Source organism: Neovison vison, chromosome 8, assembly GCF_020171115.1.
Source record: "Neovison vison isolate M4711 chromosome 8, ASM_NN_V1, whole genome shotgun sequence".
Classification (NCBI taxonomy): Eukaryota; Metazoa; Chordata; class Mammalia; order Carnivora; family Mustelidae; genus Neogale; species Neogale vison.
In genome coordinates this window covers 103621998-103634761 of record NC_058098.1, presented here as the reverse complement: position 1 = coordinate 103634761, position 12764 = coordinate 103621998, and the positions used below count along the sequence as shown (strand labels likewise).

At 43.2% G+C, this 12764-nt stretch overlaps 1 protein-coding gene across 1 annotated transcript in view; it reads right to left on the bottom strand.

The window, feature by feature from the left end:
- Positions 1-12764, bottom strand: part of DNAH6 (dynein axonemal heavy chain 6) — a 223832-nt gene that overhangs the window by 75744 nt on the left and 135324 nt on the right. The window contains exons 53-58 of the mRNA XM_044261526.1: positions 12203-12399; positions 10622-10825; positions 9624-9749; positions 7726-7890; positions 5711-5778; positions 3289-3469 (exon numbers count right to left, since the gene is read on the bottom strand). Of these exons, the coding sequence (XP_044117461.1) occupies positions 3289-3469; positions 5711-5778; positions 7726-7890; positions 9624-9749; positions 10622-10825; positions 12203-12399 (941 nt within the window). The remainder of the gene's footprint in view (positions 1-3288; positions 3470-5710; positions 5779-7725; positions 7891-9623; positions 9750-10621; positions 10826-12202; positions 12400-12764) is intronic.

Below are 12764 nucleotides of genomic sequence, written 5' to 3'. Positions count from 1 at the left end.
GATTTTTAATTTTTTTTTTTTTTGGATTAAATCTTTGAAATCTGGTGTGCATTTTACACTAACAACACATCTTAATTCAGGCTAGCCACATTTCAGGTGCTCAGTAGCCCCATGTGGCTAGTGGCTAAGTTCTAGACTGTCAACCCTTGTCCTCCAAGAGAGGGAAAGGGGGGACTCAGAGATTTTTTCCAGGAAATCAAAGGCTCAAACTCTCTGTATTGACCACATAGAAGCCTAAGGGGACAAAAGAGGGTAGAGTTGAGTGGAAGACCTCAGTCTCAATACCGGACTCAACTAAAGCATTTACATATGAGTAGGAAAAAGGAAGTTGATATGGGAGTAGTTGGACCAATGAGACCCACCTGCAAACAATTCTTTATTCTTTGTAGGACCCCAAGTCCCTGATAATGAAGAATCCAGGGCTAAAGAGAAAACAAAGTGGACTACTTTCTTCTTTTTGCCAGAGAACACTATACTATATATCTCAGTTGAGCTTAGTAACTACTTACAGATATTATGCCCAATAGACTTGAGACCTCAGCAATGATTAGGGAATATGACATATATTTTAAAATGAGCATGTGGCTCTTGATTTTAGGGTTGTGGGTTCAAGCCCCATGTTAGGGGTAGAGATAATTAAAAAAATAAAATAAAATGAGGGTTCTGGGAGTTTAAGGGAGTACAAAGTATAGGCAGGAAGTGGCAGGAAATACAGGCCAGGAATAATCAGTCCTATTACCACCGGATAGAAAGGATATCTTTTTTTTTTTTTAAAGATTTTATTTATTTGTCAGAGAGAGAGAGGGAGAGAGAGCAAGCACAGGCAGACAGAATGGCAGGCAGAGGCAGAGGGAGAAGCAGGCTCCCTGCCGAGCAAGGAGCCCAATGTGGGACTGGATCCCAGGATGCTGGGATCATGATCTGAGCCAAAGGCAACTGCTTAACCAACTGAGCCACCCAGGCGTCCCAGAAAGAATATCTTTAAGGCAACTACCTGTAGACACCGAAACCCGCTTACAGAGAAAGAAGGCAGTCAGAACACATGTATCTATCTTATGCCCTACTGACATCATGATACCATTATAGTAAAGGGATTTTTAAAAACAGTGCAAACCCACAAAGATAGGAAGAGTGGAAGAGGAAATATCAATAAAATTTTGAGAACTGGAAAGCAGAGAGTAGAGTGGTAATGACTTAGCAGATTCAGGAAAATAGATTCCAAAGCTGGCAAAGGAGAAAGCCAAAAGTGACCCAATGTGTAAAGTAGAATCCCCTTCAAAGGCTTTGATTTCCTGGAAGTGGGAAGGGCCTAAAATAATAATTGGTTTATAGACTCCCAAGTCATCTCCCCACCAGTCAGGGGATGTCCTTTCCCCACCCTGACTGAAAAACTTAAGTTTCATCCCCGGGGAAATTAAAAGAGAGGATTTTTTTGATGGCAGGAAGACAGGGACAGTTGAGGAATGGGTACCATAATGAAAACAAAGAGATTAAGTAAATGTATGCACAATGGATGCTGACACCCTAGCTCTTCTCCTGTCCTCAGCCCCCTAAAATACTTGCACCCAGATCTTCATACTTCCAGGCAATGTAAACACTGGATATTTAACTGTATTCAGGATATGAGTACAGTGGCAGGCTAGGGGATGGAAAGAGGGTGTGTGTGTTTGTGTGTATGTATGTATGTGAGTGATAAAAGTATAGACAACAGTGAATGTATAAAGGGAAAACTCAGAAAGGAGCAATATGAGTCTCTGATTTAGAGAAAAGATGTTAAACCCCAAATAATCAAAACAAAAAAGATGAACATAGTTGTTTTTATGGAGGAAGTCATTAGTGGTAGTGGTGGTGGTGGTGGGCAGAGAGAAGGCAGGGAATGCTATAGCAAACCTTGTACAAATATTTCATTCCTTAAGTGATTTGCATGTAAAGCTTTGTTTGTTTGTTTAGAGAGCATGAGCAAGAGAAGCAGAGGGAGAGGGAGAGAGAGAGAGAGAGAATCTGAAGCAGACTCTGTGCTAAGTGTGGAGCCCAGAGTGGGGCTCAATCCCACCACCCTGAGATCATGACTTCAGATGAAACCAAGAGTCGGACGCTTAACCAACTGTGCCACCCAGGTGCCCCATATGTAAAGTTTTGATAAAATATAATAATAATTAATGAGTTAACCATCAACTTCCAGAAGCTAAAAACCAAGGAAGAATGAATGGAAAGAGGATAAAGAGACTGACAAACAAGTGAAGAGAGAAAAGAAATGGGAGACCCAGAATTATTGTTTAAATGCTGAGATCTCAAGAACTGTAGGCTATAAAGAAGTATAATTTTTGATGTCAATGAAAGGTAAAGAATATAACCTTCTGTACTCCATATCAAAGAAGTGTGTTTTTTTTTTTGTTTTTGTTTTTGTTTTTTTTTTAGTAAATTACTTTCTGTTTCTCATGAATGGATGAAAATCATTTTCTAGGCTGTATTCCCAGTATACTTTTAAAATTGTTTGAATGAGAAACAATTTAGTCCAAGATTATATGTTTAACTTCATTGTACTATCGTTGACATTTTTACTGAGCACCAGTTATGTACAAGGCACCATGGTTAGCCCTTGGTAGAGGTATCTCAAGCAGAGCTAGTCACAGACTCAACACCGAATTGAACTAACATGAGGCTAACATGAGATTTAACACATGGGATTGGATAATGGTGACATAAGGTAAACAATGCCAAGGGTTGTAAGAGGGTCAGGTAAGTTGCTACGTGTTCCAAGGAGGAGATTAATTCCAGCTGGGCATACCAAGGAGGCTTCCTGAAGGAGGTGATATTAATATGACTATAACTGCTTTTCCTTTCAACTTGTATCCTGTCCCAGTTCTTTACATTACATGCTTGATTTAAAAAATGCAGTCAGTGGGGCGCCGGGGTGAATCAGTGGGTTAAAGCCTCTGTCTTCGGCTCAGGTCATGATCCCAGAGTCCTGGGATCGAGCCCTGCATCGGGCTCTCTGCTTCCTCCCTTCTCTCTCTCTGCCTATCTGTGATCTCTGTCTGTTGAATAAATAAATAAAATCTTAAAAAAAAAATGCAGACAAGACAAGAGGAGCAGTTGTCTACAATTTACTTCCTCTTCCACTGGGGGGTGAAAGGCCCTGCCAGCTGGGCTCACTCTTGAGCTACCCAGGCAGCCCAGGTATGGCCGCCATTCTTGCTATAAAAGACTTCGTAGGACCCTCAAAAGAGACATTTGTAACTTCTGAAGCAACACACTTTCTATAAACACTAAAAATATTTTACTTGCCTTTGAATCCTGGAGTGTGTCAATAAGTTCTTCATTGTCCAGAATATTTCCTTCAGATGTAAAGAGCATTCTCAGGATTTTCTCCTCGATAGTTTTCAGCTGGTTTTTGTCAGCATTGATCCTCACAATGAGCTTGATTCTTTGTTCTTCCAACTCGGGTTTTTCGAGTCGTACCACATCACTGGAACCAAAGTTTGAATACTTAAAATTATGGCCTTATCAGTGCCCTGAAGTTGCTTCTATTTTTCTTTGCTGCTCAGCTGAGTACTAATGCCACTAGCCAAGACCTAGTGCATAAGGCCCCTCTTTTGCTGGGTTTGCACGGTGGCTATTCACTGAATGACATGTTAGTTGTGATTCTTTACCTTGTATTTAAAAACTGACACCCTACCATAGTCCCCATGGCTTCTGCTCATCTTCTCTTCAGAAAGCCTGCTCAGTGCTTGATCTTCCGAATCACTCAATTTCTGTTTCTAATGCTTGCTTGTGCCAGGCTGAAAATGGTGCCTGGCACTTTTTATGGAAGATCCATGAAGCAAGTCTTGCCTGGGTCTAATAAAGGGCCCTTACCAGCTCCACCCCTTTCTAAACATGTGAACTTAGATCTCCCTTCACTTGTGCTTTCCCAATTTGCTCCCAGCCCTATGTTTGCAGGAACTAATCTTTATTAAGCATCACTCTGTGCCAGGCATCCCTCTCAGAGTTTTATGTAGATTTTCTTGGAATTCTCTGAATGCTCCTGTGAGGTGGGCACAGCAGCTGAGGGAACAGACCCTAGTGGGTCACTTCCTGAGCTCACGTGGCTCTGAGAGGCAGAGCTGGGCTGGCACCTGGCTTCGCGGACTCCAGGGCACGTGCTTTACCCACTAGGAAGAATGGCCTCATCGTTCATTTGTTATGTACAAACCGAGTTCAGAAACTTTAAAAGTTATTATATGAACACCATTTACATCTCAAGTCCCTTTGTTTAAATAATTTTTCCAGAAGAGAGGAGTATAAACTAGAACCCAGAGATTCTGTACTCTACACCGGAGGCTCGACATTCTCACTTCCCGGGCACTTGTCGGTGTCCGCACAGTCTAACATGTTCACATGTGACACAACTAAGCGGAACTCTTCATGGGAGCACACTGGTATGAAACGGTTCAGCCATGTCCTTAGAACATGTCTGTAAAATGTGCTGAAATACCTTTTGTCTGGAAAGAAGTTAGCTTAGCAAAAGTTAAGCAAGTTAGCAGCTGCAAAAATAAACTCCTAAAATAAACAAGGAAAACCAGACTTAAACTCAGTGATAATAGGAATAAATCAGGATGATCTTGACCCAATTTTGACTTGACTCAATGAACCTGACAACTTATTTTGAACATGGGTCTAAATAATCTTTTCCTTCAGCATCAATGTATTTAGACACACACACACACACACACTCATACACATATCTACTCACACATATAATGAGTTTTTAACCATGTAATTGTTATTACTTCAATAAATCCTTAAAATTTATTTTATCTCATAAACCTCTTGGCTAATTCTGATAATTACCATTGACAATTCATAATCTCATTTTTGGGAAGTAGAGATTTAATCACAGAGTGTGCTGAAGGAGAGTATTTAATTTTTTGAGGTGGACAAATGTAGGTCAATTAAGTACACCAAGAAAACACCTGGAGACAAGTAAAACAGGAAAGCTATATTTGGGAGCTTTTCTCACATCTCAAGGAACCACAGGATGACAGACTTCATTCACTTGCCCAAGATTGGAAACCCCAGTGAAGGGGAAGAGGCAGGGCCGGACTGAAGGCCTGGCCCAAATCATGGTTGAGAATTAAGGGTATATCCTGGATGTCCTTGAGAAGACTGTGAGCAAGTCTGGCAGCTAGAGAAGTGAGAAGAGATGAAGAATCTGGTCATTTACTTCTATCACCTTTATGACTGAGGACTCATGAGTGGTGCTTTCACACATTAAAATGTTTTCTTTGTGCAATGACGTGGTTGGAACTAGAGGGTATTATGCTGAGCGAAATAAGTCCCTTAGAGAAAGACAATTATCATATTATCTTTCTGATATGAGGAATTTGATAGGTTGGTGGGGGTTGTTGGGGGTAGGGAAGGAAAAAATGAAACAAGATGGGATTAGGAGGGTGACAAACTATAAGAGACTCAATCTCACAAAATAAACTGAGGGTTGCTGGGGGGTGGGGGGATAGGGTGAGGGTGGTTGGGTTATGGACATTGGGGAGGGTATGTGCTATGGTGAGTGCTGTGAAATGTGTAAGCCTGATGATTCACAGACCTGTACCCCGGGGGCAAATAATACGTTATATGTTAATAAAAATATTTTAAAAAATGCTTTCATTGTCACAATTGCTAAACAAAATATTAGGAAACTTTGCTTGCTCCTCCTTCTCCCCTTTTTTACCTTAACAGTTGATCCTCTAGACCTGATTTGGTTACGGTGAAATTGATAATGGTAACTTTAATGCACACCTGAAAGAAAACCATAGAGTTACATAAAAATGCTTAAGTTCAGATGGGTAAAATAAGAAGTGCTTTCTTTAGTAGAACAGGGCCCATTATTACCCAGCTGGATGTCCCTCAGGTCTAGTTGTGAACAAACCCACACCCCCACCACCCACACTGTGTCTTATGGTATCCTAATGTGATTTTCCCTGCAGTACAAGTGACACCCCTGTCCCTCACAGGCCATAGTTATAGATCCTACATGGTGCTTTAAGGAAAGGTGAGCCAGCAGAGGGTTAGAAATATCGAGTTCCGATTCCAGGTAAACCCTTTAGTGCATGTTGGACAAGACACTCATTCCTGCTGTACTTCAGTTCCTGAGATTTAAAAATTGGAATGGTAATGGTTATAACCATAGGGTATTTGTGAAGACCAAATGAGGTACCAATATCACTCAGAGTGACATGTACATAGTTTGTCCTAGTTGAAAAGAAGTGATGACTGATAATAAATAGGGCTTTATATATAGTGTCACTGTAATAATTTTATGAAAAAAGGTTGCTATAGTATTCTGACATTACTTGAATAACAGCCAAAAAAAAAAAGTGTTTGAACATCCCATATTTTACACGTTATTCTTATTTAATCTTCACAACAAATCCCTGAAGTCGGCTTTATCTCCACTTTTTGGTTAATTGACTTGAGGATCCAGGACAAGGAATAAGTAAGCCGCAGTCACAGAGCTGGTGCTGGGTAAGGTGTGCAGTGCTCCCTCCAGAAATATGCATAAGTGAGAGAGTTGTAAGTCGTCGGTGCATTGGTCACTTTTCTAAACTTCACCATGGATCTTGGGATGTGAGCTCTGGCAGTGGCTAAGAAAATTATACCCCTCAAGGCTGACCTGGGCTTTAGCGGCATTTCCCTCCTCTTATTCCAGAAGCGTGCCTGCTTCATCTAACCTGAGCACAGTTAGTGAAGACAGGCAGCTTTCAGAAAATCAACAACTCAATGGAAAATGATACCATTTGGAATGGTGTATGCAAGGAGTTTATTTTGGGGGGGATGGGAGGAGAGGTGATGGAGTAAGTTCTGATTTGTGAAGTTCCTTCCCTCGGTGCATGGGCCCTGTTGGAGAAGGGGAGACCCGCCATGCTGGGAAGACCTGTGGAGCGTGCAGCCGGGCCTGGAGCTGTGGCAGCACCAAGACACGGGGCGGGGGTGGGGGTGGGGATGAGCGACAGCAGGAAGGGAGAAAGGAGACCCAGCGGCCTTCATTTCCATTGCAACTGCCTTGGGCTCTGCAGCACAAGAGTAGTTCTTCCATCCGGCTCAGGGATGTGTGCGGAAGTAAGGTTCACAGAGATCCCCTCAAGGTCTAAGGGCATGCGTGAGGACAAGATGCCCCCTCTTCCAGAAGGCTTAGTACAGGCACACTGAATGTGTGAGTCATGATTCTCCAATGGTGCCGTCACCAGAGTTTTCAAGCCAGCAACTTCTTTATTTGGGGCTGTAGGCCACGGGCATTTGCAAATGTTAATACTGGCTTGTCTGCCTCTCCCCTACAGACTTTCCGTGAAGCCCTGTTTCACTTATGGGCCACAGCAAGAGGGGCATAAATGGCCTTGAGCTGCAGGAGGGAGAAGAATGAGAAGGGAGAGCTGCTCTGTGTCATGCAAACAGCTGTGGGCTGAGAGGGAGATGGACAGAGTGCTGAGGAGGTGCTAAGGGTAGAGGACAAGGCAGCGCCTAGGGACCGGGTTGGGAGGGACTCAAGTCTGACTGAATGGCAAGCACAAGGGCAACTGCAATCGATATCAGGGTGCAGCAGAGAAGCAAGAGTGGAGGACAGTGGAAGGAACGGGGGTGGCAGAGCAGAGGGGCAAGAGGGATGGGGGAGAGCGCCCACCAAACGTCAGAAACCCACACACATTAATAGTCCACTTGGGCTGGGAAGTCCAGACCAGCAGCACATACCTCAGGCAGGTAGTGTGGGTTTGGCAATTTGGTTGTCATATAGAACCTGAAGTTTTTGTCATAGTCAATGTCTGAGTCTCCAAGGTGAATAAGCAGCCGTCCACCACTTACGAACGTCTGCTTCAGGAGAATGGGCTCTAGAGCTGGATCCAAGGTTTCTTTAAGCTTGAAAGTTAAAATAGAATTAAAAAAAAAAAAGCCATTAAAATTGATGGCACCAATTTCTCTAGATTTCTTAGGTCTCCAAATTTACTTTGAATGAACAATTTTCCGGGGATCTCATAGGTATTTCTCTCCCTGTGCACTCACGTCCTCTCACGGTGTATATTTTCCAGTGGTTATCTTATCGGTTGTCTAAGAAAATAAGATCACATGAAGGCAATACAGATGTTTAGACGAATTGTACATATCATTCATGCGCATGAGAAAGAATCTGAGAAAGGAGGGTCTCCACAGGTGGCCCTTCAACAGGTCCCAGACTAATAATCTGTTTACTCTCCTGGCTGTTCTAAGACAAGGGATGACAGTCTGCAGGCCAAATCCTGCCGCCCTGGGCCTGTGTTTGTATGGCTCTTAAGCTGAAAACTATTTTTCACCCCATGAAAGGGTTGTAAAAACAGAACCTTAATTCCAAACCAAAACAAAGAAGAATATTTGCTGGACTAATACTTGTACAGGGACTGTATGTGACCTAAAAAAACCTAAAGTCTTGGCTCTTTACAAAAAGTTTGTGGAAATAACGATAGTTATTTTCTTTCCCTCAAAGCGAATTTGATCGTTGGCAAGAACTTGGGCATGTACACTGCTGCTGGACCTCATGAGAAAACATCCTTATATCAGCACGGGTGTGATGGGGGATGGCTCAGGATCTGTCAAAATTTTACTGTAATCCATAGTTAACGAACCTATTTCAAACCGTGACATGATACTGAAGAATAGAGGTTGTTCTCTTAAAAGTTCATGAGATAGAATTTCCATTCCCACCTATGATACCATTTTTGTGCTCTTAAACATCTATTCTATTTCATTAAAAATTGCTGGTTGAGATGGACTAACTCCATTTCACACCCATGAATGGGTGGAGAGGAAGTTGGAAAAATACCACTTTACAAATGTAAAAAGCAGCTAGGTGCATGTTAATGACTGACTCCAAGTCACAGAAAGCACAACAGGCCTGGTCAGAGAATATCCTGCTCTGGCTGGCGTGCTGACCAGGGCCCATCCCCGGCTCCCACAGGCACTCAGCTGCAGTTACAAGACCTACCTTCCAGGGGCAGAACGTCATAGAAAGTCTTTTGTGCCCTGTGGTGAGAGAAGAAATTCCCCTAGGGCCTCCTGTGTTACAATGCAAGCCGGGGTTTAAGAATCCAGTTTGGGGCTAGCATAACTGCAGCAAAGGTCTGGGGAGACTTTACCCTCCCCTGTAACTCCAGAGTTTGAGTGAGGGCCTGGGACCCAGTACAGAAACTTGCCTGTATTGGTCAAGGCTAGAAGGGTACAGAGTAATATTATTTATGCCTTCTGGAATGTTTGCTGATTTCCCATTATCAGCGTGTGTAGACAGGCCCCACTGTAGACAGCGGAGCCCTTTGGCACTGCCGCTCTGCATTTCCATGGCAGCTCAACATCAAGAGCCACCACGGGGCCCAAGAATCAGCAGTGTCAGGGAACAGCCCATCCCATCAACACCAAAACCATGTCTGGAATCAGAAAAATCACTCAGTCATTGGATGCTCCCCACATGACAGTACACTGTTGAAGGAGCAAAGCAATCGGTTTGAGCAATTCGCCAATGGAGCTGACTGTTGTTTCCAGCACGATGCAGCTGTGACCCATAGAAGATTCCAGATATGGTCTGAAATCAAACTGGAGAAAAGAAAAGTGAAAAGCAAGTAAACCTCTTCCAGTAAGACCGGCAAACCAAGTCGGATTGAATTTTCAAGTGTACGTAGGAAATTACTATCCGTAAGCTTAATGATCTTTATACCACTTTTCATTTCCTTGTTCCTTATCCAACGGTTTGCCTGTTTGAGAAAGCACAGAGCAGGACACCGGACTTAGAGTTTTACAAATGACTAGAAAGTGAAAGTTTTTAAGAGTAAAGTTTAGAAATTTTGTTCAATTTAGAAACAGTTTTGAAAGATGAAAAAAATAAAATAAAATACCCCTCTGCAAATAAAAACATCTTTTAAACCCCAGTGTTTGGGATTCTTCCATTTTATTCAAATTTGGAGCAAATAAAGAGGAGACATATAGGGAAAAAGCCCATCTTTAATGTATTCAAGCTTGTCTTTCTTGCTCTGACAATAGCTCCCTTTTCTAAACCCTCTTAGAACAGTATAATCCATGGATTTAAGAGTCAGATAATAGGATTCTGTAAATTCCAGGCACGCTTGCCCTAAAAACCCATCCTATTCTGACTTCATTCTGACTCTTCAGACCTTTTCGGAACACTATATGGGAATGAATTTCTGTTCCCACAGAAAACAGAAAACCAATCAAAATCAAGTATGCAGAGCAGGCGGACTCTTCCCTTTCACCTTCTGCCTCCACAAAGTTAGGAACGTGGGCTAGAATCCTTTTTTTAAAAAGCTTTATTTATTTGAGAGAGAGCGCGGGAGTGAGCTAGGCAGGGGCAACAGGAAGGAGGGAATCTCAAGCAGAGCCCAACTCAGGGCTTGAGATCATGACCTGAGCCGAAACCAAGAGTCAGATGACTTAACTGACTGAGCCACCCAGGCGCCTTGTGGTCTAGAAGACTTCTAAACTCCCTGCTAGGTCTAAATCCCCAACATCTTACAAGTGTGTTCAAGTCCACTTTTGCAATTTGGAACAGACAGCTGAACAGGAAGCAGAGCTAGGAGGCTGCTCAGCATCTGAAGCACGTGTCACGCACCTGATCCTGGGGATCAATCATCAGAGGCCACCGTCTCCCTTGAGTAACCAAAATACCATTTTCTGTTGATATTGTGTCACGGGGCAGCCCATCCGTGTTCCACTGACGTATTTCATAGGGATCGCCAAGGATGTTAATGAGACTGAAGGAAGGATTGATTGGAATCTCCAGAGATAGACAATCCTGGATCCAATACTCTATAAGCTGTGGGAGGAGGAAAGCTTTTTTGTATAGTCAGGAACACTCAGCAAAATGAAGATACACACAAAATGTCATGGTTACAAGTTCTGCTGGTCTCCACTGCATCCTGGCATCAAAGCATAGGACACAAGAAGTTGTCTGATGGAGATCTGGCGCCTTGAACCATACCATAAACCAGCTGTGGCTTTGGGCATGTCACCCCTCATCTGAACCTCAGTTTTCTCACATATAAACAACAAATGCTGTCACAGTAGTCTTCAACCAGGGGTGTGCTGTCCCTGCTGGGAGAGCCTGGAAGCATGTGGAGAATTGGGGGTCATTACAATGACTGTGGGTGCTACTAGCAATTATTAGATGGGGCAGAGGACGTTGGTACGTTCCTTCCTTCAATGAATGGGACGGTCCAAAAGCACCACTGGCTCTGCTCACATGGCACCAGATGACCCTTCTGCTGAGTCTATGAGTCCTCTACTAACTAGGTTTTATAACTCAAGGGCAAGGATGAAACCTTATTTTTTTAGAATTTATTTATTTATTTGACAGAGAGAGAGAGAGAGAGAGAGAGGGAGCACAAGCAGGGGGAGTGGGAGAGGGAGAAAAGCAGGTTCCCCACTGAGCAGGAAGTCCGCTTTGAGACTAAATCCCAGAACCCTGGGATCATGACCTGAGCTGAAGGCAGATGCTTGACCAACTGACCCACCCAGGCATCCAGGTGAAACCCTTTTAGGAAGGCATTTCATAAAAATGGCCTGAAAATTTCTCCAAATAATTTGATTTACTGCTCCTTCCCATTGCCTAAACATTTGTAGCACTATCTCCAATTCAGAGCACTTCATCCTGGCTGACTGTAAAGATTTATTTATTTATGAGAGAGAGAAAGAGAGAGAGAGAGCGCGAGCATGGACATGGGGGCCTTGGGAAGAGGGAGAGAATCTCAGGCAGACTCCCAGCTGAATGCAGAGCCTGATGTGGGGCTCAATCTCACAACCCTGAAGTCACGACCTGAGCTGAAATCAGGACTCAGCTGCTCAACTGACTTAGCCACCCAGGTGCCCCATCCTAGCTGACTTTAGATGCCACTGCTGATCAGAAGTTATGTGGGGACCCCCTGCCCTTTTTCTTCCCCCAGGTTCTTGAGCTGTATAAGGAAGTGATGATAACTTTCTATGGCAGGAAAGGAAAGGAAGAAATGTGTTAAAGGAATCCTAGGGGTAGGTCATTGCTGGCTGATGGGGGAGGTGGAGGGCTGTGGAGTGTGTAAATGAGTTTCCATCATGAAGAACCTTCACAGTGGAGAGCCTCCCTCTAAACTCAGGGAAATGATTTCCCTTGTCCTGCTTCTGCCAGTCACCACTCCTCCCAGAAAGTGAGTTTACTCACCAATTTCCTATACTGGGCTGTGAAGGCCCCATAATAGGCAACACAAGCTGCTGCTATAAACACATTCCCAATGACATTTGATATCTCCTCATTGAACTTCTGGATGCTTTCTTCCCATCGAACTTGCTCATCTCCTAATGCAGCCGTCAGCTTTCCAGCGCGTATCAGACGTGCTTTGGTCAGAGCCATAGTCTTTGCTAGAAAATTTTAAGAAAAGCAAGTTAGGTTATTCAATATTTTCCTAAAATATAAGAAGTTTGTTCACTGCTTTTGTTTATAGCAGCATCAGCATTACTTAGTAATGATGTCAATGCATCTCTGAGACCTCACACTAATTCAGCATTATTTCCCATTCCAGAAGCAAGTCCAAGTTTGTCTCTCCCATGTAAACAGCTTCTTTTTGATACTCCATTACTCTGGCTGAATATTGCTCTCTCTGTCTGTGTAGTACTTATTTTGTGGATCAAATTCATAAGCCACATCGTGTTATAGTGGAACATGTCCCAATAAGCCTTCCACTCAGGAGCAGAAACTATGGCACGTGTACAGCTCTAATGTTACA